At 49.5% G+C, this 26,221-nt stretch overlaps 2 protein-coding genes across 2 annotated transcripts in view; both read right to left on the reverse strand.

Annotated features, from left to right (window-relative positions):
* Positions 1-4,089: 4,089 nt before the first annotated feature.
* On the reverse strand, positions 4,090-12,547 carry BLOC1S2 (biogenesis of lysosomal organelles complex 1 subunit 2). The gene is made up of 5 exons (XM_006157411.3): positions 12,513-12,547; positions 12,054-12,170; positions 6,415-6,534; positions 5,624-5,728; positions 4,090-4,869 (listed from the first exon to the last, which is right to left on the reverse strand). The coding sequence occupies exons 2-5, from the start codon at positions 12,094-12,096 to the stop codon at positions 4,838-4,840; spliced, it is 300 nt and encodes a 99-aa protein (XP_006157473.2). The 5' UTR covers positions 12,097-12,170; positions 12,513-12,547; the 3' UTR covers positions 4,090-4,837.
* Positions 12,548-13,469: 922 nt separating this feature from the next.
* PKD2L1 (polycystin 2 like 1, transient receptor potential cation channel) overlaps positions 13,470-26,221 on the reverse strand; it is an 88,158-nt gene continuing 75,406 nt past the window's right edge. Inside the window, 14 exon segments of the mRNA XM_006157380.1 lie at positions 13,470-14,544; positions 15,579-15,702; positions 15,941-16,059; positions 17,874-17,988; positions 19,637-19,758; positions 19,944-20,042; positions 20,848-20,968; positions 21,608-21,789; positions 21,973-22,143; positions 22,759-22,987; positions 23,145-23,263; positions 23,314-23,419; positions 24,641-24,679; positions 24,681-24,883. Of these exon segments, the coding sequence (XP_006157442.1) occupies positions 14,374-14,544; positions 15,579-15,702; positions 15,941-16,059; positions 17,874-17,988; positions 19,637-19,758; positions 19,944-20,042; positions 20,848-20,968; positions 21,608-21,789; positions 21,973-22,143; positions 22,759-22,987; positions 23,145-23,263; positions 23,314-23,419; positions 24,641-24,679; positions 24,681-24,883 (1,920 nt within the window). The 3' untranslated portion in view covers positions 13,470-14,373.

A 26,221-nucleotide genomic window follows, 5' to 3' on the forward strand; every position in this document is an offset into this window, starting at 1 on the left:
GTACAGTTACCCCGTCCATGTTCCTCACCTTCTCCTGTGGCTCGGGCTGTCATGCCCGCCAAACACCAGCATGTGTCAGGGAACACCTCGCCAAGGAGAGAACGCTTCAATTCTAAGAGTGGATAGCGAGGCTCTCCTTCCAAGTCTGGAAAGGTGAAAGGAGAGGACCTTTAGGCCATTAAGGAGTTAACCCAGATAAAACAAAGTGTCTTCTAGAAAACCTGGGGAAATGGAAAAGGAACAAAGCAAATGGACTGCAGAGGTGAAGAGTGCTAGGTCAGAGGAGCCGAGCAGTGGCTCCCAGGTGGGACTGTGGAGATGGAGCCTGAGGGGTGCAGACGACTCTGGGGAGGGGACCTGCTGGATGGGGTGATAATGACGGTGGGGTGACCGGCTGGAGTTGATCAAGGATGATGAAAAAGAGGCTGAGGAGGGGGAGGAGGATAGCGCCAGCGCCAATGGCTAGGATGACTCTTAAGCACGTAGTGGGGTTCAGAAATCTTACCAAGTCTTTCTTTACCTAGGCGCTTGTCTAAGGTCAGAGCTGTCCCCAGAACCTCTCCCCTTGTATCTTCAGCACATGTCATTTTTGCTTTTAATTTTGATACCTCTTGGGCCAGCAGATGGCATAGCGGTTATGTTACTGGACTTCCACATAGCCAACTGTGGTTCGAATCCTGGACCCAGTGACTTGAAAATCATGCCGGGTGCATGTGTGTGTGTGTGCCCAAGGTTCCGGGAGGAGAACGGATTGCAGCATAGCCATCCCCCAAGGGGGGTTGTTTTCCACTTTTCCTCTCACTGTCTCTATCTCTGTCTCATTCTTTCTCCCTCCTCAATGAATGCATGCACCCTAAGGCAAAAACCTCTTATAAAACTCAAAAACCCCCCCAAAAAAAAAAAAAAAACAAAAACAAACCAACCTGTTGCACCAGAGCACAGCTTTCAAGAAATTATAAAGATTCTAAAACATTTTGGGACCAGCAGTTAGCGTAATGGCTATGTTTCTGGACTCCCACGTTGTCAACCGCGGTTCAAGTCCCGGACCCAGTGGCTTAAGCTCCCGCTGGGCATGTGTGCGTGTGCGTGTGTGCCCAAGATCCTGAGAGGAGAATGGAGGAGAAGGGATTATGCCATGGTCATCCTCCCTGGGGGGGCAATTTCTCGCTTTCTGTCTCTCTGTCTCTGTCTTTCTGGAGAACACATGCACCCTATAGTAAAAACCTCTCCAAAAAACAAACAAACACACACAAGTTTGATACCTCTTTATAATTTAACAATAAAAAGGATGTATGATTTTTTTTTATTAAAAAAAAAGAATGGGGGGCACCAGCAGCAAGTAGAATGGTGGTTAAGGCACTGGATCCCACATGGCCAACTGTGCAGTTCAAGTCTCTGATGGTGCAGCTTGAAAATCATGCTGAGTGCATGCATGTACCCAAAATCCCAGAGAAGAGTGGAGAACAGGGGGGACGGCCACACTGTAGCCCCAGAGGGGGGATTTCTCACTTTCCCTCTTTCTCTGTCTCTCTCCAAGGAGAGTATGTGCTGTATGACAAAAACCTAAAAAATAAAAAAAGTAAAAGTAAAGACATGTCCCTATAAAACCATACCATAGGGACATCCAAGAAGAGTAGCATTAATTCAGTAACAGCACCTAATATACAGCCATATTTAATGTTCTCCAGTTGTCCCGACATTGGTTTTATTTCATGTTATTTGAGGAAGGGGCCCCAACAGGGTCAAGGCGTGTCAAGGTCCTCCCCGTTTCCCAGCCAGCCAAGGTCACAGGGGTGCAGCCAGTACGTTCAGGTCCTTCGGCGGCTGCTGCTCACGGCCCCCTCCCCACTCAAGGCCTGAGTATCACATGGTACCCAGGCTTCTGTGGCTCAGCGCCCTGGTGTTTGTTTTCATTCAGGATCCAATCAAGTTTCACACTCACGCTGGAGCTCTCTCAATTTCTGCTGTGAAAGGTGTCAGAAACAAAATAGAGGCATTTATCAACCCTGACCAAATGAGCTAGAAAAGGCTGGGGAGGTGTTTTCTCCCGCTAGCACTCCTCGTAACAACTATTACTTAAGGAATTCTACCAGGACCCCAGTACTACACAGACCACTGTAACCGGACACAAGGATGGCTTCTGCAGGGCCATTTGCCCAGAGATTCCTTGTCCAACCCTGGGCAGAAGACACCTTGTATGGATCCTTGTCCCTAAACAAGTGGCATAATCTCCTCCCTCCCCACAAACTCATTTGTGGTTTTTGCCATTTTTAGTTTTTTTTTGCTATAGGGCGCGTGTGCTCGCCAGAGAGAGAGACAGAGAGATAGAAAGTGAGAAATCACCCCCCAGGGGGGATGGCCACACCGCAATCCCTTCTCCTCCATTCTCTTCTCAAGATCTTGGGCACGCACGCACATGCGCCCAGCGTGATTTCAAGCCACCAGATCCGGGACGCAAACCACAGTCGACCACGTGGGAGTCCAGCGACATAGCCATTGAGCTAACTGCTGGTCCCAGTTTTTGCCTTTTAAATCTTCTTGAGGCTTACAAGACCTCAGTGAGCTAGTTTGGGGCAACTGAGCATGTCTACTCACGCAGCAGCCCTCAAACTTATGCCTGTATAAACTCTTCTTGCTTTACATACTTTGCCTCAGTCTACCTTTTCAGATCGACACTTCCATTAGAGACAGACAGCATCCCCAACAGGGTTGACGCTGCAATCCACTCCCACTTCAGCAAGCCTGATGGTGGTCACCCAGCGCACTCGGGGAGGGCTCCAGGTGCAAACCAGGTAGTTTCTTATCCAGGTCCGCCTCATACAGTGCTGAGCCACCATCCAGATCCAGTCCCGTCTCGTCCTTGTTTTTTTTTGTTTTAAGATTTATACTATAGGATGAGCATACTTGCCACAGACTGAAAGTGAGAAATCACCCCCCCAGGAGGGATGGTCACACTGCAATCCCTTCTCCTCCATTCTCCTCTCGGGATCTTGGGCATGCACGCACACGCGCCTGGCGTGAGTTTTAAGCCACCGGGTCCGGGACACGAACTGTGGTCGACTACGTAGGAGTCCAGCAACATAGCCATTACGCTAGCTGCTGGTTTCCCTAAAGGAATTATTTAACTTTGGGACCAGGGAATGGTGTAATGGTTATAGTGCTAGACTCCCACATGGCTGACCATGGTTTGAGTCTGGACCTGATGGTTTGAAACTCATGCCAGGTGTACGTGCATGCTTGCCCAAAGATACTGAGAGGAGAATGGAAGAGAAGGTATTGCAGTATGGCCAGCCCCCGTGGGGGGTGAATTCTCACTTTCAGTCTGTCTCTCTGGTGAGCACACACACCGTATAGCAAAAATCTCTCTTAACAAAAATTATTTTATTCAACTTTTTCTTTCTTTTTCTCCTTTCCTTCCTCCCTCCCTCTTTTTCTTTCCTTTAATTTGACCAGAGAGGGATAGAGTGTGAGAGAGAGAGAGAGTGAGAAAACAAGACGCCAGGTCCGGGACTTGAACCACAGTCAACCATCCAGTCGTCCAGTACCCTTAACCACTATGCCACCTGCTGACCCACTTATTATTATTTTTAAAAGAAATATTTATTAAACTATTTATCAGCAGTATTATTTTTTAATCTGACCAGAGAGAGACATGGAAAGAGAGAGGGAAAGTGAGAAAGCAAGCTGCCAGGTCCTGGACTCAAACCCTGACTGGCCATATGGGAGTCAGGTGCCTCAACCAACATGCTACCTGCTGGCCCCTATTTATTATTTTTTAATTTAACCAAAGAGACAGAAAGAGAGAGAGAGGGAAAGTGAGAAAGCAAGCCACCAGGTAGCTCCTGGCCTTGAACCATGGTCGGCCATTTGGGAGTCCAAAACCTTAACCACCACACCACCTGCTGGCCCAGTAAGAAACTCTTTTGGAGATGGACCCGGAAACCTCAGACACCTTCCCAGCTGCTAACACCCTACTCTGAGTAAGGTTGCCTATCTCTTATGTCAGTATCTCTTATGTTCTGACATCCTTAGAAGGAAGACAATCAGGTCCCCAGGAGTCTCCCTGACCCACAGACACAGGTAGTAAGATATTCTACAAAGTGCTTTATTTTAGGAGACAGGCTCCACCCCCCCCACACACATATATGCCTTGTCTTTCTCTTTATCCATTTCCCAAAGGGAGCACATATCAAGATGGCATCCATCCCCAACATCTGATCCACACAGAAAAGGGGCAAGAGGCCTGTCCCACACACCACGCTATCAAAACGCTCCTCTCACTATTTCTGTTCAGTCTGGAAGACTCGGTCTGATATTATTTTAAAACTTCCTACTACTTGTAATAGTACAGAAAAGTAAATTGCTGACATTAACAAGGTGATAAACTGCAAAGAACACATTTTTTGTTTTCCTCTTTAAAATCTTGTTAATACATTAGCATCAATAATAGAAAAAAACAAACATTTATACAGTAACTCAAAAACCATCCATTTAAGAAAATAATGTAGTAATCAACCACTCCCAGAGAAAAACAGGCCCTCGCATTGGAGTCTACTGTAAGTCCAGGCTTAGCCTGAACTTGGAGAGTCTCTGTCCTGAATGGATGACGAAGTATTCAAGTAAAAGGTTCCGAGTTGTAAGTGTGAGTTTCTGAGGGGTACTGCCTCAAAGCAGGCTCAGGAGTAGCCACATCCTCCAGTTTACTCCAACGCTGGATAGTCCTGGGATGATCAGCTCAGTTTCCTTCTGAGGAGTTCCGACAATTCATTAACCTCAGGATTCAGTTCTTACAAAACATTCTTCCACACCAAGAAAGACTGCCCCATAGAATAAGAGCTCATCGCTTCTCCAGCTTCTTGTACTTGGCTTCTGCGGTGGGGGAGGGGGAAGAAAGTTATCATTTTTAAAACCAGGTCTTTCAAAGATATGTTTAAATTAGCATTTCCAGGAAACTTTTAAAAATGCCTATGGTGAGGGTCAGCAGGTGGCATAATGGCTATGTCACAAAACTCCCATGTAGTCAACCACGGTTCAAGTGCCGGACCCAGTGGCTTAAACTCATGCTGGGCACATGTGCATGCGTGCCCAAGATCCCGAGAGGAGAATGGAGAAGGGATTGCGGTGTGGCCATCCCCCCTGGGGGGTGATTTCTCGCTTTCTGTCTCTCTGTCTCTCTCTGTCTTTCTGGCAAGCACATGCACCCTATAGCAAAAACCTCTCCAAAAAAAAAAAAAAAGCCTGTTGTGGGGACTAGCAGACGGTGAAATGGTTATGTCGCTGGACTCATGTAGTCAATCACAGTTTGAAGCCCGGACCTGGGAGTCCAGCGACACAGTCATTATGCCAACTGCTGGTCCCAGTTAAGTATGTCTTAGCAAGAGGTACTCTTTGTTAAATCAAAACAAATAGGGGCAGGCAGGTGGAATAGTGGTTAGGTTAAAGTGCTGGATTTCCTCCTACATAGCCGACCACGGTTTGAGTCCCGGACCTGTTGGCTTGTTTTTTCACTTTCCCCTTCTCTCACTCTCTCTCTCTCTCTTTGGTCAAATTAAAAAATAATAATAAATAATAATAATAAAAATTAAAATAAATAAAGAAATAATTTTAAAAATACAAACGTTACCCAGTTTTTTCGAATATGCATCCAACTTGTAGGCTGCCTGCTCAAGAGCGGCTACCTGCTCCTCGATGGCGTTGATCTGGTCCAGGTAAGGCTGCAGCCCAGCATCTTCAAAGACAAAAATGAGCCACATGTCTGTACAGCGTCAACAGGAAGTACAAACCAAGGGCAGAAAGGGTCTCTCCAGCTGTGCCTAAGCACATGGGCTGGGTGACAGTTCCGAGCACTCGGGCGGCTGCGTGGAAGACAGCAGCCCGCTGACCAGGCTCCAGGGTCAGCCAACTAGCGGGCGAGCTCCCTCATCTACCGATCTCGCTACTCATTTCTGGCTTTTTGAGCAATCTTTCTGCTAAGGATTCAGTTTCCTGGGTCCTCCCACACCAAGAAAAAGTACCCTGAAGACAAGGATCACAAATTGAAGTCAGTGAAAAACTATATCTGACCACTCTAAATCCATGTTTTCCATTTATAAATGTTCTCTTTTCTTTTTAACGAGTAATCCTATATGGATTTCATTGTAAAGACAATTGACTATCTATAGACTACAGCCACCCATCCTTTCCATACTCCCTTACCAGAAAAAAACTGGAAATCAAGATTTAGAAGCAGAAATAACCATACCACCAAAGCATGCTAATCTCCAGAGAGGAAGAAATTCACCTTAACTTTGTAATTCATTTTTAGAAAATAAAATCCTGAAAGACAGGGATCCCATGTTCCCACCCCTTCTCCACAGTCCCAAGCACAAAAGAACATTAAATATAAACATGTTTAATTTATAAATTATTACTTACACTTCTGGTTTAAGTCCTTTAAATTTCTACTAATGTTTATAGCAATATCTTTCATTTCAAGGTACTTCAAGCTGGTTAGTTTATTCATATTTTCCAGGAGCTTATAGTCTTCACTGGTAGCTTTAAAATAAAAAGAAGATGTAAGGCCTTTAAGGTTTGTCTTAGATCATTAGAATGTGGAATTATAGGCAGATGATAGTTCAAGACAGCAGTTAGAGAATGTCAAAATGTCAAGCCACTTTTGATCTATGACATTTATACTCAGCCCGTGTATTCTAGATTTCCAGGAGAAACTCAGGAAATAATTGGCAAACGATTCAAACCAAAAAAACCATCCAGAAGGTTCAGTATCATGGTTAGAAAGGGAAACGGTGATAAATGCACGTCCTAGGGAAAAGGAGGTAAAACAGTCTTGGTCCTTGCACGGCATGAATACTCGAACTTTGGGACATTGCGTAAGACACACACAGGTGCTGCTTTGTGATGTTTCTGTCGACAGACCCCCACATACAAAGTTCATCCCAAACAGTTATAATAGGCTACCATACAGTCTAGACTCTACCACATAGGTTTATATATTTTATAATATTTGCACGATGACAAATTGCCTAATGATGCGTTTCTCAGAAACTATCCCTGTGGTTAAGTGACTTATGATTACATATGCATGCTATCAACTAGGACCTCATCACTTTTTTTTTTTTAAAAAAAAGAATTATTTAGTTAGTATTATTATTATTTTAAAATTTGCAAGAGGTGGCAGATGGTGTGGTGGTTAAGGGTGCTGGACTCCCACATGGCTGCTCATGGTTTGAATCCCAGACCTGGTGACTTGCTTTCTCACTTTCTCGCTCTCTCTCTCTCTCTCTCTTTCTCTCTCCCTCTCTGATCATATTGAAATAAATAAGTTAAATAAAATAATTCTTCAAAAAATAAATAAATAAAAATAAAATTTGCCATAGGGCACATGTGTTCACTAGAGAGAGACAGAGAAAGAGAAATTCAGAAAGCAAGCCACCAGATATGGGACTTGAACCAGAGTCAGTCACATGGGAATCCAGCACCTTCAACACCATGCTACCTGCTAGTCCCCTTTATCACTTCTTAGTAACTCATTTATTATTAAGCATAATTCTACATTTTATGTAGTGCGTTTTCCAAACCATTTATCGACTTCTCATATTCTGTTTTCCTTATCCCCAAAGTAAATGACTTCTACTCCAATTTTCTCAAAAGCCAAGTCCTCTAACAAAAGCTGCTTCTACCTCTCCACCTTATTTCTAAACTTCTCTATACCTTAGTATCTTCCCAAGAGCAAGAAGTGTCCCTATCCTCAACAAGATGACCCCTCTCATACTCTTGATCTCAAACCCTTTAACCCCTTCAGAGCCTCTCTTCAATCATCTCTATTCACGTCATTTGCATTTCCAAACTCTTCTCCTACCCTACCACCTTCCTCTGTATCTAAACATATACTAAAGTTTCCTTCAGTTCAAAACCCTCCCTCCAGTGCTGCACTTATATAATTTGCTCACTAAAACAAAAGAGCTTCCTTACTAAACACTTTGAAATAGAAGCTGACACAACATCCTCTTCCTCACTGCTCACTCACATAAACCCCTGCTGTCTGGCCTCTGCTCCTGCGTGGAGAGAAATGACAGAAATTGCTCCAAGGCCATTCGAGTCTTCCTCACCACCAAATCTATGGCATTTCCTCAGTTCTTATCCTATTAAACCTCTCCACTGTCTTTGACACTATGACCTACCTTTTTTGTGAAATGTTCATTTACTTGACAGCTATGGCATTATATTAAGACTGCTTTTTTCTTTAAAGAATGATTCTATTTTTTAAATTATTTATTTCACTTTATTTATTCATTCATTTATTTTAATTTGATCAGAGTGAGACAGAGAAAGAGAGATAAAGAGATAGAGAAAGAAAGTGAGAAAGCAAGTCACAGGTCCAAGTCTTGAACCATGGTTTGGTTATGTGGGAGTGCCCAGCGCCTTAACCACCATGCCACCTGCTGGTCCCAAGAATGATTTTATTTAACTTTATTTGTTTGTTTTGATTTGACCAGAGATATAGACAGAGAGAGAGAGAGAGAGAGGAGAGGAGAAGAGGAGAGGAGAGGAGAGGAGAGGAGAGGAGAGGAACCACGGAGAGGAGAGGAGAGGCGAGGCGAGGCGAGGCGTGAGAGAGAAAGTAAGCCACCAGGTCCAGGACTCAAACCACAGTTGGCCATGTGGGAGTCCAGCACCCTCAATTACCTGCCAGCCCCAAGACTACTTTAATTATCTTTCTTTCTTTCTTTTTTTTTTTTGGAGAGGTTTTCGTTATAGGGCGCGTGCGCTCGCCAGACAGAGAGAGACATAGAGACAGAAAGCGAGAAATCACCCCCCAGGGAGGATGGTCACGCCGCAATCCCTTCTCTTCCATTCTCCTCTCAGGATCTTGGGCATGCACGCACACGCGCCCGGCGTGAGATTTAAGCCACCGGGTCCGAGACGCGAACCACAGTCGACTACATGGGAGTCCAGCGACATAGCCATTACGCTAACTGCTGGTTCTTTCTTTTATTAAATCACCACAGGACACATGCTCACCAGAATAAAACAGAGAGAGACAGAGAGAGGAGAAGCGAGAAAAAAAATACACCACTGAGGTGTGGCCACACTGCACTCCCTTCTTCTCCATTTCTCCATTCTATGGGGACTTTGGCATATATACATCAGTACCCAGTGTGTCTCCAGAGCCAAGGGACTGGACTTGAGCTGCAGTTGGCCATACAGAATCCAGCTCCCTCTCTTTCTTTTGAGAGATTTTTTATTATAGGGCACGTGCACTCGCCAGAGAAACAGAAAGAGACAGAAAGTGAGAAATCAATCCTCCAGGGAGGATGCCCACACTGCAATCCCTTCTCCATTCTCCTCTCAGGATTTTGGGCACGCACGCACACACACCCAGAGTGAGTTTTAAGTTGCCAGGTCCAGGACTGGAACTGAGGTAGGCCATGTGGGAGTCCAGTGACGTAACCATTATGCCATCTGCTGGTCTTAAATTCAGCTCTCTTAACCACTAAGCTATGGGGCCAGACCACTACAATGATTTTTTTAAATCTCTTTCTAACCACTCTTCTTAGGTTTCTATGTCAGGTCCTTTCTCGTCCAACGCTCTTAACTATCATTATTCAAGTTTTCTCAGATGTGACACATAACTGACTACACTGGTGGTACATCCCCATGGGCATTCTGGTGTAGCCTCCTCTCAAACTCTAAAAAGCATTCGTGCATGTAAGAATGAGGACCATAGGGAAATAATGATATGCTTAAATTAAGTTTATAATAAATCATTTGGAAACCTGAGTGCTTTAAGTACTATTACTAAAACAAACTGAGACAGGCATTCCCAGAGGCTCTGGCCTAGGTTATCTTCCCTACCTCTACGCTCATCCTTAGTGATCTCATCCTGTACAGCCTCTACTCAACCACTACGCAGGTAACGCTCAAGTCTGTTTCTCCTGCTCTAGGAAGTCTCTGAGCTCTGGACTCACACGTGCAAGTATTCTGAGTGTCCTAGTAGTATCTACAGTCAAACTGAAACTGAAGACAGTCTCATACCAAACATGGTTCCTCTTTCCAGCTCCCTTAATTTATTCGATCACACCACCCAGGTTGAAAACCTGAAACACGTAGCAAGAGGCTCCCATCCCTCCATACCCACTTCAGTGAGTCCTAAAGTCCACTTCTTTGATGTTCTTGCACAGAAGCATTGCTCATCTGTTTCTGGTCTTTTCCCTCATGTCCGCACTCCCACTACTATCAAATTAGTTTCTCTAAAGCAATGCTATGCCCTCAGAGAATAAATGAGTGAAGTAAGGTAGATGTTTGCGTAGTAAACTCGTAAGAAAAGCATTCACTTCCACAAAGAAAGGATATGTAATTCTCTTAGTCCATAATGTACTTTCTAGGTTTTGATAGAGACATTGGTATGGAAAACTTCATTTCCACTACTAATAGAGGAAATGGGCCAGCAGGTGGCGTAATGGTTAAGGTGCTGGACTAGCACGTGGTCTACTGTGGTTCAAGTCCCAGATCTGGTGGCTTAAAACTCACACCAAGCATGTGTGTGTGTGTACACCCAAAAATCCTTAGAGGAGAATAGAGGAGACAGGATTGTGGCATGGCCATCCCCCGCGTCCTGAGAATGGGGGTGATTTCTTGCTTTCTGTCTCTCTGTCTGGTGAGCGCACGTACCTTATAGCAAAAACCACTCAAAATAAACAAAGGAGACAGCTGCTCAGCTACAGGCATTAGAGGTAGTTTTATGACAGAGACTGCATGTACATGAGAGAAAGGAGAGAGAAGAAATCACCCTAAAGAGTCTCATCACGCTTTGATCCTCTCTCCCCAGTCCTCCAGCTCCTCAGGATCTGGGGTGACTGCTCACGCCCAGCATGGTTTCAAGCTGATCAAACCACAGTTGGCCATGCAGCTTCCAGCCTTGCAGGGTACTTGCATCACCACCGTGCCACAGAGGCTAGGCCAGCTCTAGTCAACTATACCTTGAAAGAAGGAGAGACCAGTATTGCTAAGTTTTTGGAATTTTTAAAGAGAAGCCACAAACCTAGGCTCTGTCACTTGGAAATAAACCAACAAATAAATCATCAGGCTAAAAAATTAGAGGTTTGCAAACTCTTCTATTCTGTACCAAGCCTTTCTTCATAGACGCTGGTGCACAAAGTTAGCTCACAACACTTCCTGGGGAAGTGAAACAATGTACTAAATGTTTAAGAGAAGCCATTCTGGACCAGACTTCACTTTCTCTCTTTCTTTTTTTTTTTAAAGAGGTTTTTGCCTTAGGGCATGTGTGCTTGGTGGGGAGAGACAGAGACAGTGAGAAGGAAAGTGAGAAATCACCCCCCAGGGGGGATGGCCACCCACAATCTCCTCCATTCTCTTCCTGGGATTTTGCCCATGTACGCACACTCGCTCGGCATAATTTTCAAGCCACAGGATTTGAACCATGGTCTGCCGTATGGGAGTCCAGTCACATAACTGCTACGACCGCCACCTGCTGGCCCCCAGACTTTACTTTCTGATTCTCCTTCATACACAGGTCATGTGTCCACGTGGAACACAAACTGGACCCAGACTAATCATGTCTAAAGTGTGGGTCACCAAATCCTCAGGTCAACCAAACAGGCCTCCAAAACAGCAGATGGCTCCCCATTCCCTAATTTCATTTCTCTCTACCTCTAAAACACCTTCTGTTTTAGCCAAGCAAACAGCTTGATTATACCACCTTACGCAGGAGTTAGACCATGTCTCCCTTTTCTGCCAATCATTCCCTTCGCTCCTTTGCTCAAAATACACCTTTCCCAAGGAAGCACAGCTCCGTTACTGTTGCTCGATATGTTTGCTAGATATTAACTCTTTATTTTCTCACCGTCAGTCTCTACTCAGAGGCCTGCAGAGTGGTACCCAGTATTATTTGTTTATGGACGTGGTTCATGAGCTTCTCCAGGGGCGGAATGGCCCTCTCTCTGTCCTACTCACGACCTCCTGAGACCTCTAACAGGCCTGTCTCAGGGTGCGCGGGGCTCGAGCCCACCCAGACCGACCCCGACCCGCCTCACCCGTCAGCTCCCCAGTCAGGTACGTGGCCATCTTGGAGAACATGTCCCGGCAGAGCTCGTTGATGTCAGCCTCGGCGGGCTCCTTCGCTTCCTCGGCGGTCTCCACGGCGGCATCGTCTGCGCCGAGGGAGGAGCAGTCAGTGCCCTGCGCCGCGCCGGGTCCTAACCCGCCAGAGCACGCCTCTTCCTCTTCCCTCCACCTGTCCTCCCTCCATCAGGTCGGCTCCGTTCTCCACCGGCCATCGTTTCAAGTTCTGCACTTCGTCCCTGCTCATCTGCCAGGCCGGCTCTGACCCGCACCGGCCACTCGCTCATACCCGACCGCGGTCACAGGTGCGCCCCTCCGACCTGGCCGCTCCCGCCAGGTGAGCCGACCACACACTCAGCCCTGCCACCCCGGGTCCCCACCGGAGCCCCAGGTCCCCCACAGGACGCGTCATCCCCATCCACTCCGAGTACCTCGAGCGGGCTCGTCACGTCGGGTCGCCGGGACCGCCCCCCCCCGCCATGCCTGGCTCTGCGCTGCTTCCGGTGCGGGGCCGTCTGCGCACGCGCACTGGGCGCGCCCCGCCCCGCGTTCGCGGCCGGTGAACCTGCGCCTCGGCAAACCCAGCCCCTCTGTGTGACTTAGAACGAAGCGTAAACGAGCCAGCGCCAAAGCAAAGGCAGGCGACGTAATCGACAGGCTGCAAGAGTCGTGACGCCAGGGACGGAGGATGCGCTTCTTCATGCAGCCCCACCCTGAAGAGACTGCTCGTACGACTCGCGGCTCACGGGTCTGGTGAGTCGAGCCTGGAGTGGGCAACCGACCTGTCACCGGAGAGAGGTTGTCCCCGCCCCGGCTGGCGTTAGTCATCAGATGATTGCTCAGGGAAATTACCATGATACCATGCTTTGGGGTAATTTTATCCAGACTTTGGGGAACCTTTGTGATCCCTGATTCTGCGGACTCTTCCCTCCCAGCGTCCTGGATGAACACCGGCTCATCAACCGCTGTTTCATACGCTGCAGCCTGGCACCTAATCCTCTTCTGTGGATACAGCCTTTCTGGAAGGAGCTTAGATCTTCACTTTTTTAGAGCTGAGAATACACTCGGACTATCTTCATCGCTGTTCGCTGTTTCACAGCTCTTGGGCGCATAGTGCTTAATGGGTGGGAGATGAGGAGTGGGCAAAGGGGATGGATGGGGCAAAGTGGTGATGGTGTAAGGGAAGGTGCAAAATCTTGGTGTAGGATTTTCTTGTCTTGCCCCTGTGCATTCTGCCCTCCACTGTCACCACCCCCTTGCCTGTGGACCACATACACACACACCCTCCGTACACAGCCCCAGCACACCCAGGACACACACTCGAACTGAACATACCCAGCCCTCTTAACTTCTGTCCGCCCTCAGTGGGTCTCCCTAAATCCCCTCTCTTCCTGATGGTGCAGTGATCCTGTGCGCCATTTGAAACCATTCCTCTGAGCCTGACGTTATTTCAGGACTCCTGGGATAACCCAGCTCCTTCACATTGTCACAGCTGAACTCTGCACCTCCCAGAGAGTGTGAACCCGCCCTGGCTGGGGCACTGGGATGGCCCACAGTTCTAGCCCCTCTTCCCTCTACAATCCCAGAATCAACTGCAAAGTCCTGGTTTTCCTAAGGAGTTTTATTGGTAGTTGCCAAGGAAACCCACGTTGTCCTATGGAAGAACAGAATCAGAGCCTGCCAAATATTACCCAAAGATCTCTGAATCCTGAGGTCCTTTCCTTGCCCCGTTCTCTTCAGGCTCCTTTTTTGCTTCCTAGTTTACATCCCCTCAGCTCAAGTGTTCAGTGGAATTCCAGGAGGCAGTTTCCTCCAGAAGAGCGTTTATCTAGTTGAACTAACTCCTCTGCAATGTTAGAGCTCACTGAAGCCCCTCTTGGAGGCTTACCCCTTTCAATAGGCAAACGTACAGGGGGAAGACAGGACCCCCATGGGTGCTTACTGGGCATGAAGAATAAGATTGCTGGGCAAGCAGAAATACACCTAGAACGACATAGGCGCTTGGCTTCTACCTTTATCACAAACCATGGCTATCCCTGTGCTTAGGGAGAGCCATTACCCTCCCTTCCTTTATCCTGTTTGTTACTGGCAGTTCTTTTATTTTCACACAGCAGAGTTCAGGGCACAGGGAGTAAGAAGTCCAGTGGGAAATGCATTTTCAAAGAACTATGTGGCTACACACAGAAACCCAAGTGACAAGTCTACGCAAGATGCCCAGCTACATGCAGAAACATTGTGGCACAAGACCGGACACCGGGGCGACTCGGCAGCAGCCGTGATGGACCTGCCACCCTAGAAGTGGAGGGTGTGTGGAGAGGTGGCCTCCCGGGGGGCAGGGAGAGAGGAGCCTACTGTGTGGTGCATCAGGGCTCCTCCTCTGCTCTCCTGCCCAACCCTGACTCCCCACGGAGCTGGAGTCACAGCTGGGACTGGCTGCAGGTGTTTCCAGACCGCTTCTTCCTCCTGTTGGAAGGAAAGGGACAGATGACTTGAAGGAGGGGTTTGTGTCCCACTCTCTTTTTCTCTGGATCCGATTCCAGAGAACGCAGACGGCTCTCACAGATGCTATTTGCATCCCTCCCCAGATGCCTGTGTTGGAAATGCTACCCCACGGTGCGAGGGTATTAGGAGGCACCTTTGGTAGGTGATTTGGTCATAAGGATGGAGCCACGCAAATGAGATTAGCATCCTTATAAAAGAGTTTCCCTGCCCCTTCCACTTAGAACGCAGTCGGAAGTCTATGACCGAGGAAGTGGGCGCTTACCAGTTACAGAATCTGTTGGCCCCTTGATCTTTTTTTTTTTTTTTTTAGGTTTTTTTTGTGTGTTAGAGCATGTGTGGAGGTTGGGGGTGGAAATACAGTGAGAAATCACCCCCTTGGAGGGATGACCATGCCACAATCCATTCTCTTCCTGGGATCATAAGTAATACACGCCCAGTTTGAGTTTCAAGGCAGCAGGTCCGGGGCTCCAACTACAGTCAGCCATGTGGGAGTCCAGGGACATAACTGCTACACCATTTGCTGGTCTCTATAAACTAATTTCTTAAAGAATTTTAAATTTTTATTTATTATTATTTTTAACTTGCTATAGTTATCTGAGAGCCGCAGTCGACTACATGGGAGTCCAGCGACATAGCCATTATGCTAACTGCTGGTCCCTTGGCCCCTTGATCTTAGACCTCCGAATGGCCTAACCTGTGAGAAATCAGTTTGTATTGTGTATAAGCCACCCAGTCTGTGCGAGTGTGTTTTAGCAGCCGGAATGACAAGAACAGTCTGTCTCCTAGAGGCCAAGACAGCTCTTAGACCAGTGCAACCACCTTCAGGCCTTGCTTCCCTGTCCCCACCTCCACTGGGACACTGACCACTGTGAACCCGTTTCCTCAGGAACCTGGAGACGAATCTTTCACAATGTTCTTCCCCCATCAACTGAGTGCTAAAGATGGTGGAGTCCAGTTGTGGGGTGTTCAGAGGACCCAGGTGGAGGGCCACTTACCACACCCGGAGAGGAAGCCAGCCACCCCTTCCTCTCCAGGATCTTCAACTTTGCGCCCACAGTGTCAACCTGGGACAGGACTCCTTCCAGGACGGTCTCCAGCTGCAGAACTCTCCTGGTGAGCCTGTGCAGGATTGAGAGACCATGAGGGCAGAAATACGTGTTGGAGGCTGGGAGTCTGCAGGGGCAGGGTAGCAGAACGGTGTGTGTCAAAAGGGAAAAAATGGAGGTAAAGGCCCCGCCTCACAGGGAGAGTTAAAGGGGAGCAGAGGCTCTTGGGCAAGGACAGGGAGTTGGGAAACTGGAAAGAAGCTGAAGACAGGATATTACCTAGCCAGCCCTGGGCCCCCGGGAGCACACACCTATAGAATTCTTTTCCTGAGACCCAGCCACCAGCACTGGCAGCCTCTGGGTCCGACTCTCCTGGTGAGCTACTCACAATGGACCGGCCCAGGTTCTCAATCTCAGCGTTGAGAGCCACCTGATGAGGAAGCAGAGTTTAGAGGAGAGAAGATGACTCTGGGAAGCCCTCAGCTCCTGTTCCCTCACCTGCTATACTGGGCTCTCCAGGCCAAGCCATGGTTTCCAGTTCTTGGGATTTCCCTTCCTTACCAAAGTGGAGACAATAGGATCAGGTGGTGGTGCTGGACCAGCCTCTGGAGAGGGAGTCACCTCCCCAGGAAACAAAAGCAGAGCTCCCTGAAGCCTTGACTACCGAGGTCGCTCGAGGCCCCTCAGTTTGGGAAAGGAAAGACAGCACCGGCTTTCTCGCACTTTCTCTCTGGGTTGCTGTCACTCTGCTCTTGACTTTCTGGTCTACACCGAGTAGCGATGAAACAGGCGTGGTAAGGACAATGGGATCAGAGTTTGAAAATCTCAAGGAGAGGGGCCAGCAGATGGCAAAATGGTTACACTGCAGGATCCCCACACGGCCAGCCAAGGTTCAAGGACCGGTTCCAGTGGCTTAAAATTCACGCTGGGCACCTACACATACATGCAGAATGGAGCAGAAGGGATTGTAGCGTGGCCATCTCCCCTGGGGGGTGATTTTTTGCTTTCCCTTTCACTGTCTCTGTCTCTCTCTGGTGAGTGCATGCACTCTAAGGCAAAAATTTATTAAAAAAAAAAAAAAAAGAAAGAAAGAAAAAGAAAAGAAGAGAAGGAAAGAAAGAAAAGTCCCAAGGAGAAGGTAAGTCCTCAGAGGGAACCTTTAGGGATTGGGGGGCAATTGGTCTTTTCCCCTAAGGCTGAGTTAGAGCAATGGTTCTCAGCCTTAGTTGTGATTTGGAATCACCAGGGATGTTTAAAACAGCACTCAGTTCTGGGCTCCACAGAGATTTCTATTTAATTGGTCTAGAGTGTGTGGCCTGAGGATTTTTTTTTAAGAGAGAGATTCTTGCTATAGGGTGTATGTGCTCACCAAGAGACAGAGACAGACAGACAGACAGAAAGTGAGAAATGACCCCCCAGGAGGGATGGCCATACCACAGTCCCTTCTCCATTCTCCTCTCAGGAGTTTGGGCATGCATGCACATGCATCTGGCCTGGGTTTTAAGTCACCAGGTCCGGGACTCAAACCGCAGTCAACTACATGGGAGTCCAGTGATGTAACTATTACACCACCTGCTGATCCCTGTGACCTGAGAGATTTTAAAGGGCCTTCTAATATGTAAGTTTGAGAAACACACTTTTTAAAAATTATTATTTTCATTTTTCTAGAGGGCACATACACTTGCTAGAGAGAGACAGAGAAAGTGAGAAAGCAACCCCCTGCCATGGGGCATGGTCACTCCACAGTCCCTTCTGCATTTTTCTCTCCTTTAGGGATTTTGGGCATGCACATGAACACATGCCCTGTGTTTTTCAAGCCAATGGGTCTGGGACTTGAACCATGTATTTGGTTAGTGGGATCCAACTGCCTTAAACACCGTACCATGGCTGGCTCAAGAGCCACTATTCTAGAATTCTTTCCTGCCCTTTTTTGGGAGGATATTCTTTTTGGGTTTGTGTTCTAGGTGGGCTGGGAGAAAGAAGAACAAAAGCAATTTCCTTACAGAGGTTTTCTTTCTTTTTTTAAAGAATTGCTTATTTAATTTTATTTATTCATTCCTTTATTTTAATGTGACTAGACACACACACACACACACACACACACACAGAGGAAAAGTGAGAAAGCAAAGCCACCAGGTCTGGGACTCGAACCATAGTCAGTCATGTGGGAGTGTCTAGCGCCTTAACCACCACACCACCTGCAGGCCCCCTTATACTTCTTTTCTGCCAACCAGCCAGGCTCACCCTCTCCTCTTCCAGGTCTCGTCGCATTTGTTCCTGCTCCTTCTCATCCAAAATGTGATTCCCATCCCGGTCAAACCTGGCGAAGGCAGAGATCTCATGCTCTGCATGCCCCAGCCTGCGGAGAACAGGGGGATACATGACTTCAGCCTGCTGCAGTGTGCTGCCTCCATTCTTCCGGCAAGAGTCTTGCTCTCTGAGCCTTGCTTTCTGAGAAAGAGGGCACTACACGGGAAAACCAGGCTCTCCAAAGTCTAGCAGTTTTACCTGCAAGAAATTGATTCTTTCTGCTGCTGCTGCTGACTGGTTCAGGACCTCCTTATCCCCTGTGGCAATTACTATTTTTTCTTAAAGAATCGTTTACTTATTTTATCTATTATTATTATTTTTTGATTTTATCAGAGAGAGAAAGACAGGGAAGTGTGAAAGCAAGCCACTAGGTCGAGCGCTCGAACTGTGGTCAGCCACGTGGGAATCTAGTGCCCCAACCACCAGGCCACTTGCCGCTGCCCCCTCACGGCAATTATTACAAGATCTCTTTGCCTCAGAATAACTCACTAGCTTCCTCTTCAGTCCCTACTTCTGAAATCTGTCCTCCCTAATACGGCGAGAGTAATTAACCTTTGTAAAACACAGACCTATATACCCCTTCTCTGCATACACTTCCTCCTGGGAACCCCATTCTTTGGCTAGAATGCTAGTGTACAAGGCCTCTCCCAAATGGGCCCTTGCCCATTGCCCTGGCTGCATTTCATTCTATAATGGCCTTTATTTGGTACCTTAACAGCACTTGGCGACTTATTTCTGTGGATGTTGCTTGGGTTCAGACCCCTATGCCTGTGTGTATGCTTTCATCTCTTCTTGGAATGACTTTCTCTGCTTGTCCACTTGGAGAATAGAGCTGTTTATCTATTCAACCATCACCTCTTCCAGGAAGCCATCCCTAAGCTCAAAGATAGAATCGAGGGCCCGCCCTGTGGCTTAGTGGTAAGGGATCCCACATGTCTGAACGTAACTCAAATCCCATCCCCAGGGGCTTGGGAAAAAAATCACAGGCGTGTGTGCCTGTGCCCAAAATCCCAACAGGGTGGAGACATGGAGAAGGGACTACAGTGTGACCATGCCCCACTGTGGGGTGCTTCCCCCCGTTTGTCTCTCTTTGGTGAAAACATGCACCCTTTGACAATCGCTCACTCACTTTACTCCATGCCCCCACTCTTCTAGTCATTTCTATTGTCGAACTGACTCTGTGATTCACTGTATTTGCTTACATGTCTGTGAGCTCCTCAAGGACAAAGGCCATCTCATTTAGCAATGTTCCCTGTGAGTGCCCGCAGGCACCGCAGCCAGTGCTCCCAACATGCTTGTTCAGTGTTTGTTTGTTTGTTTGTTTGTTTTGTTTGTTTGTTTATTTGATTGGGAAGCAGAGAGAGAATGGCTGAAGAAGTTGACCAGGGTCCACAAGAGAGCGTAGAGCACAGATCACAGTTTTGTGGGGGTGAGGATGCATGCAGCGACTAAGGAATCATATTATTACATCAGTCCTAAGAGTTGTTCAGTAAGGGCCAGAGTATTATAGACAAGGCCTTAAACCAAAGGCACGATTCAGAGGGCCAGGATCAGAGACCTGAAGACCTGAAGGTCAGAGCCTGCAAGTCCTGGTCATTGGCCCACAGGCTACGATCCAAGGCTTCTCGGGAGAAGAAGGACAATGGCGGGCCCAGGACGTATAGACCGATATTAAAGAAGGTTGGATCTCTGCTCACTGCCTCAAGGTGTTGGTGAACTCCTCAAACTGGACCTCCTGCTCTCCACCCTGCAGGACCTTCTGCACGTCCGACACCTGCTCCTTCCTCAAACGCAGCCTTAGTAGAGTCTTGTTGTAGCCCTGAAAGGGAGAGGATGCTGACACCAGTTCCTTAGCCTCCTCCTTGTCTCTGGCACCCACTCCCACTCGCAGGAGGCCAGGCTCCCAGGGCTAAGGCCAAGGCACAGGAGGGCGCAGATACCATACCAGTCAGAGCCTCGGTTGGGGCCTAATGCCATTGTGGCCCAGGGAAACCAAGGAGTCACCTGTCTCAGAAGGTCAGAAAGCTGCAGCTCATCCTTCTGTCCAGCCAGCTCCTCCTTGACCTCCGAGTAGGTGTCATTAATGATGGCCAGGAACATGTTCTGGAGGATAGAACAAGGACCTGGGTGCTCACCCCCAGATCCACTGGAAGCATTGAGCCCACTGACCCCACTAATGTCCCCATACGTGTTCCAATGCTCTCACCCCCAGCTCTGCAGCCCACCAAGTCCCCACCTTGGGGGGGACCTCGGAGCCCAGCCTTCGGCACAGTTCTGCCCAGGCTCGGCCATGCTCCCTCGTTACCCTCATGCCCTCACTCTCAGTTGCAGTGACTTTTCCAACCACAAAGAGCCCCCGACATATGCCACAGACCTCCTCCGTCTAAGCACCTGGCGATCAATGGTGCCAGAAGCTTCTCAAGGGGAGAGCACACCCTTCCTCTCTTTGCCCTCTACCCCGACCTGCTGCACCCCACCCATGGCTCAGTAAAGAAACTTGCCAGCCTTGTTAATAAAAATCTAACTCCCGTCTCCCATGGTTGGCAGGGAGAGGACTACCAAGTGGTGACAGTTGAAACGAGCTGAGCGCCCCGGAGGACGGGGAGCCTTGGAGAACAGGCACAGAAGCTTCCGGTGCAGCTGCCCCTCCTCACGAGGCACCTTTCCCTCCCGTTCCAGCCTTTGGGAATGGAGCTTTGATTTTCCTGAGGGGATCTGCATGTTCTCTTACACTCTGCTTGACCATGCCATCTGACCACTTTTGCCACTCTCAGGAGACTGTCATCCTCTCCTCACCCTCCACCCCGGATTTGAGAAGCCCATCATAATTCTGAATGAGGAACACAACAGTTGCCAACACTCTACCCCGGTGGGCCTCCATGTACCCATCCCTCAGAGGGACCCTCACCAAAAGCACGAAGAAGACAAAGAAGACGTAGGTGACAAAGTAGACAGGGCCCAGGATGCGGTTGGCATTGTCGATAGCGTTGTAGTCAAAGTCCCCAAGAATTATCCGGAACTGAGTAAAACTGAAAGACCAGATCTAGGCTTCGCCCAGAGCCTAACCAAACCCTTCCCCAGTCCACCCCCCATGCCACCTTCCTAACTATAGATAGGACCCCTCACTCCACTCGAACCCAATCTTTTTTTTTTTTTTTTGGAGAGATTTTCACTGTAGGGCGCGTGCGCTCGCCAGACAGACAGAGAGAGACATAGAGACAGAAAGCGAGAAATCACCCCCCAGGGGGGATGGTCACGCCGCAATCCCTTCTCCTCCATTCTCCTCTCGGGATCTTGGGCACGCACGCACACGCGCCCGGCGTGAGTTTTAAGCCACCGGGTCCGGGACACGAACCGCGGTCGACTACGTGGGAGTCCAGCCACATAGCCATTACGCTAACTGCTGGTTCCCTCGAACCCAATCTTCTAGAGTCAGCAGGTGCCCCAGTCCACGCCCCATGCCACCTTCCTAACTATAGATAGGACCCCTCACTCCACTCGAACCCAATCTTCTAGAGACAGCAGGTGCATCGATTACCTGAGCGCACACACCAGGGCTTCCAGACACACACACAGATGCACACACCTACCCACCTTCCCCGAGGACACACCCCCCCACGGCTAGGGGATGAGGGGCCAGGGAGGAGTGGAGGGGTCAGGACACACACATGCACTTGACGAAAGTGCTAAAATTTTCCACTTGGGTCCCAAAAAGCAGGTAGCCGAGTTGGGCGTAGGCGAAGAAAACGATGAAGAACATGACAGCGAAGCCCAGGATGTCCTTGGCACAGCGGGCCAGCGTGGAGGACAGTTGCGTCATGGTTTTGTTGAAGCTTATGTACTTGAATATCTGAAGGGGCCGTGTTGAACCGAGCGGCAAAGGCGGAAAAGAGAAAGGCATTGAAAAATCTACTGCGGGGGTCTGTGGAAGCCATGGGGAATTGCCAAACCAGAGAAGGAAAATGAGCCAGGTACTGGGGAGAGGAGGAGGAGAGCCCTGGGGCAGCACTGGGGGTGGGGAACCCCCAGGTACCTTGATCCAGGCAAAGAAGAGGTTGACAGCATTCATGTTGTTGTACTGTGTCTGCCAGAAGGCGAGGAACTCGAAGTCGGCGTAGGTGTTTGGCTGCTGCAGGAGCTCCCCCATTAGCCGATTCACCTCGAGGGTTCGGAATACGTGGAATCCCACGGCCATGATAGACAGCTGTCACACAAGGGTCATGGGGCAACAGAGAAGTCAAGGGGTTCTCAAGGGAAGCTCAAAGTTGAGGCCCCAGGGAGAGCTGGGTAGATAAGACAAGTGGGGAAAAGCACCCTTCCCAGCCCAGGTTCCAGTGGAACTGGATAGGATCATTAGTCGTCGTCTTCACCATGCGAAAGCCCAAGAGGTTAGGGGCCAGTGTAGACAGACTATAAAGGGCCATAGGGAACTCGAGCCAAGATCCGTTCTTTCCCCACCTCCACCCCTTCTAAGCCTAGGTGAGGAAATGGACGTGTTCTATTAATAGGAAATAAAGATGAAAGGCAGAATATTTGAATAGAAAAGGCAGGCGTTTCAAGGCGGCAGGCCATAAAGGCCATCAGCTCGAGCACAGAGTACCAAGTGCAGAGAGAAAAGGGCAAGGCCCAGGTGGGAAGCACAGATGTAGGAGACAGGGATTCCAGGGGCGGGCCCAGGACATCAGCCTCTTGTTTAGGGCGCTGCTCCACAGCGATTTGACCGTAAGTCAGAAGGAGGAGATGGGAAGTTCTCTCCCTGAAGGGAAGGACTTCAGGTCATCAGAGTGGCTCCCTCTCCTGCTCCCCGTCTGTCCCTCACCAAGATGACCACCAGGTCCAGTACGTTCCAGACGCTGCTGAGGTAGCGGAGCCGGTGGATGTGCAGCTCTAGGATCTCCTCCACCACGTAGTAGAAGATGAAGAGGCAGAAGATGACCTCGCAGCCCACGATAAAGAAGTCCCAGTTGCTGACGTAGCGAATCAGCTTCACCGTGCGGATTTGCCAGGATGGGATGGCACCTCCGGTAGCCGGAAACTCTACCACCAGTCTGGAGGCGAGGAGATGTGATTGCGGCCTGGGCTGGGATAATTCTTCCCACCCACGTTCCTCCTCACCTCCACCCCAGGGTGCAAGTTTAGGGAAGAATCGGGAAAAAGGAGCCAGAAAGCATGGCGGGAGGGACGCAGCAGAACAAGAGCGCCTACCTCAGAACACAGAAAAGATTGATGTTGGCGTTGTAGACCGAGAAGTCAATGAAGACCACCCGAGTGCCCCTGTCCAGCCACAGCCCCTCCCGAAGGTCCCGGAGTGTCTCTGCACTGGCCTGGCGGGATCCTGGCAGGGACAGGGAGTAACCACCTCCCCTGCACTGGCCTGGCGGGATCCTGGCAGGTCCAGGTAGTAGCCACCTCCACTGTAGCTTGTGAGCCTGCCCCAGTGGGAGGAGCCTCCCAGCTCGTCCTGCGAGTGGTACGTCCACCTGCCACAGAAAAAGCCATCTGAGCAGAGAGAGGGCTGAGCCAGCCCCGAAGCGCGACTCCCGAGGCAATGGCAGCACTTCGTGGCTGTCTGGGCTTTACAGTTTCACACCCCATAGTATGTAGGAAATAGACCTTGTATGTGTTCACATGTAAAATGCAGATGCTATGTATTAGAGCACATGGAGAGTTCACAGGTAGTGTTTTGTTTGATACTAGCCACTGAGAAGGAAGGGCAATTACCCACATTTTGCAGAAGAGGTGACTGAGACTCAGACATTTCCTAAGTAATCCTGCTATGTCGTGACAAAACCGAAACTCAGACCTAAGTCGTCTACTTTTTCACTATGTCATTCAAGGCCCTGGAAGACAAAATTGAGGCCCACTTTGGGCTCCTGCCTGAGCAGTTGCCATGAGGGAAGACCCTGCACTGTGCAATCCGGAAAAGATACACCTGCCTGCTTAATCCCGCGGCCCTCTGGCCTGTCCCCTGGCCTTTCCACCCCGGGCTCTCTTCCTTCCCCCTTCTTTGCTGTCCTGTCTACCCTTTTCCCTTCCCTAATTCCTCATCCATCCTCAACTCATTGTCTCTCTCTCCTCAGTCCCAAGGACCAGACTTTCTTTGTCTTTCTTTCTTTTTTTTTTTTTTTTGAGAAGTTTTTTGCTATAGGGCGTGTGCGCTCGCCAGACAGACAGAAAGAGACAGAGAGACAGAAAGTGAGAAATCACCCCCCAGGGGGGATGGCCACGCCGCAATCCCTTCTCCTCTATTCTCCTCTCGGGATCTTGGGCACCCACGCACATGCGCCCGGCGTGAGTCTTAAGCCACCGGGTCCGGGATGCGAACCGCCCAAGGACCAGACTTTCCAACTGTGATTTGTGTGACAGTGTCAACCTCTCCCATTTTTCATACCCCCGAGGGACTTCTAGACAAGAAAGCGTGCTTCCTCCGGAAGGACTCCCTGCAGAGTGGAAGTGGCTGTGACCGTGTGTGCAAACAAGGCCATGTGTAGAAGCGGTGGCTCTGTCTGCTGACATGCCTCCTCTGCTCCTGAGTGACAGAGACCGAGGTCTCTGAACAATCACAGCTGGGACTCGGGCTCCCTCCCCCAAGTCTCCCCAGATCTCTGCAAACCCTGGCGGAAGTGCTTCTATGCCTTGGGATGATGCCAGGCTCAGAGGGGCAAGCTCTAGGACATCGGGAGTGGGGCTGGCTCACTCACGCTGTGCCGTTGAGGGGCCCAAAGGGGAGCCGCTCTTCAGTAGACATCATAGCAGCTCAAAATGTCCTCGCGGAAGTCCTCGTGCACCACGCAGGAGTCATTGCGCACCCTCAGCTGCCGCAGCCGCGGGGCCCCCAGCAGCAGGTTCTCGTAGTAGATGAAGGAGTGGGAGCCGTGGCCCAGGCTCTGGTTGTTGTACCATGTGGTCCAGTACAAACCATCCAGGAGCGGGCCCTGGGCAAACTGGACCACCAGCTGGGTTGGACCTGACCCAGCTTCGTATTGACCCCCGACCCTTAGAGGAACCTTTGCCCTCACTCCCTGACCCCCAGCTTGTCTCCAGTCTGCTTTTGTTGGCGTCCTCAGATGACCCACGAACCATGACTGGGTCCTGACCTGACATGGCCTCAGTCTTTATTTAAAAGATATTTTGAAGTTCAGCCTTACCTCTGACTCCCAGTGTGAGTTTAGCTCTGCTTTGATTCCCTGATCAGCATTCCCTGATCATCACCTACCTCTGCCTAACCTCCAGCCTCACCCATAAAAGCCTGACCCCTTGACTCAACCCAGTTCCAACTCCCCGGTCTCTGGGCTTACGCTCTGACCCATGATCTGACCTTGAACTCTGGCCACCGAGGAGAGGGAGCAGGGCAGAGGCGATCTCATACTCACGTCCCAGAAGTCCGCCATGCTGCTGATGGTCTGGAAGGAGACTCCAGCGGCCGACGGGGTGTGCAGGAAGAGTTCAGACATCACCGTGGTGTAGTAATAGGCGCTGGGACTCGTCATACCGTAGGTCACTAGAAAACAGCCCAAAAGTCTGTGTCCTTTTCACTGTTCTCATCCCCATTCTCCAGAGAAGACTGGAAAGCTCATTGCCCTGGGGCTGGAGGTGGTACCTCACTGGGAACCCCTCACACCTACCCCCTGCAGCTGTCTGGGGAAACTGGGGTGGCAGCGTTGAGGAAACCAAGGTATGGGGTCGGGAAAGCCGTGCCTCTCACCAGGGGACATGCTAGGGAGGCCCTGCCTCTCACCAGGGGACGCGCTAGGGAGGCCCTGCCTCTCACCAGGGGACATGCTAGGGAGGCCCTGCCTCTCACCAGGGATCATGCTAGGGAGGCCCTGCCTCTCACCAGGGGATGCGCTAGGGAAGCCCTGTAAGGAAGCCCTGCCTCACACTAGGGACTGCGCTTGGGGAAAGCTGTGGCTGCAAGGTCCCCGCCCTCCTCGCCTCAGAAAGACCAGCCTCCCCTGAGTGTTACACATTGTCATGATGAAAATTCACTTTTCTCTCTCTGAGCTAGCTCTTACTCTCCAGAGACAACTATTTCTACCTTGGGGAGTGTTTATTTATTTTTTCCTAATTTTGCCAGAGTGTGTGCTCTTACCAGAGAAAGAGAGAGAGGGAGAGTGAGAAAGCACCTGCCATGGAGAACTCTTGCCTCCAACCTTTCTCCATTTCTCTTGCCTTTTGGGATTTGGGGCATGTACACACAAGCACCCTTTGTGTTTCTCAAGCCACCGGAGCTGAGACTCAAACTGCATGGTTAGCCATAACGGATCGGCTGGCTCTCCCCC

This window comes from Tupaia chinensis, unplaced genomic scaffold (genome assembly GCF_000334495.1).
Source record: "Tupaia chinensis unplaced genomic scaffold, TupChi_1.0 Scaffold000539_1, whole genome shotgun sequence".
Taxonomy (NCBI): Eukaryota; Metazoa; Chordata; class Mammalia; order Scandentia; family Tupaiidae; genus Tupaia; species Tupaia belangeri.

Bases quoted from the DNA above. Each gene is read 5' to 3' on its own strand.
- BLOC1S2 (XM_006157411.3), bottom strand. From the start codon at position 12,096: ATGTTCTCCAAGATGGCCACGTACCTGACTGGGGAGCTGACGG. The intron at 5,729-6,414 runs GTAAGTAATAAT...TTGTCTTTGAAG, and splicing joins AAAGGACTTAAACCAGAAGT to ATGCTGGGCTGCAGCCTTAC. The intron at 4,870-5,623 runs GTAACGTTTGTA...CCCCCACCGCAG, and splicing joins TGCATATTCGAAAAAACTGG to AAGCCAAGTACAAGAAGCTG.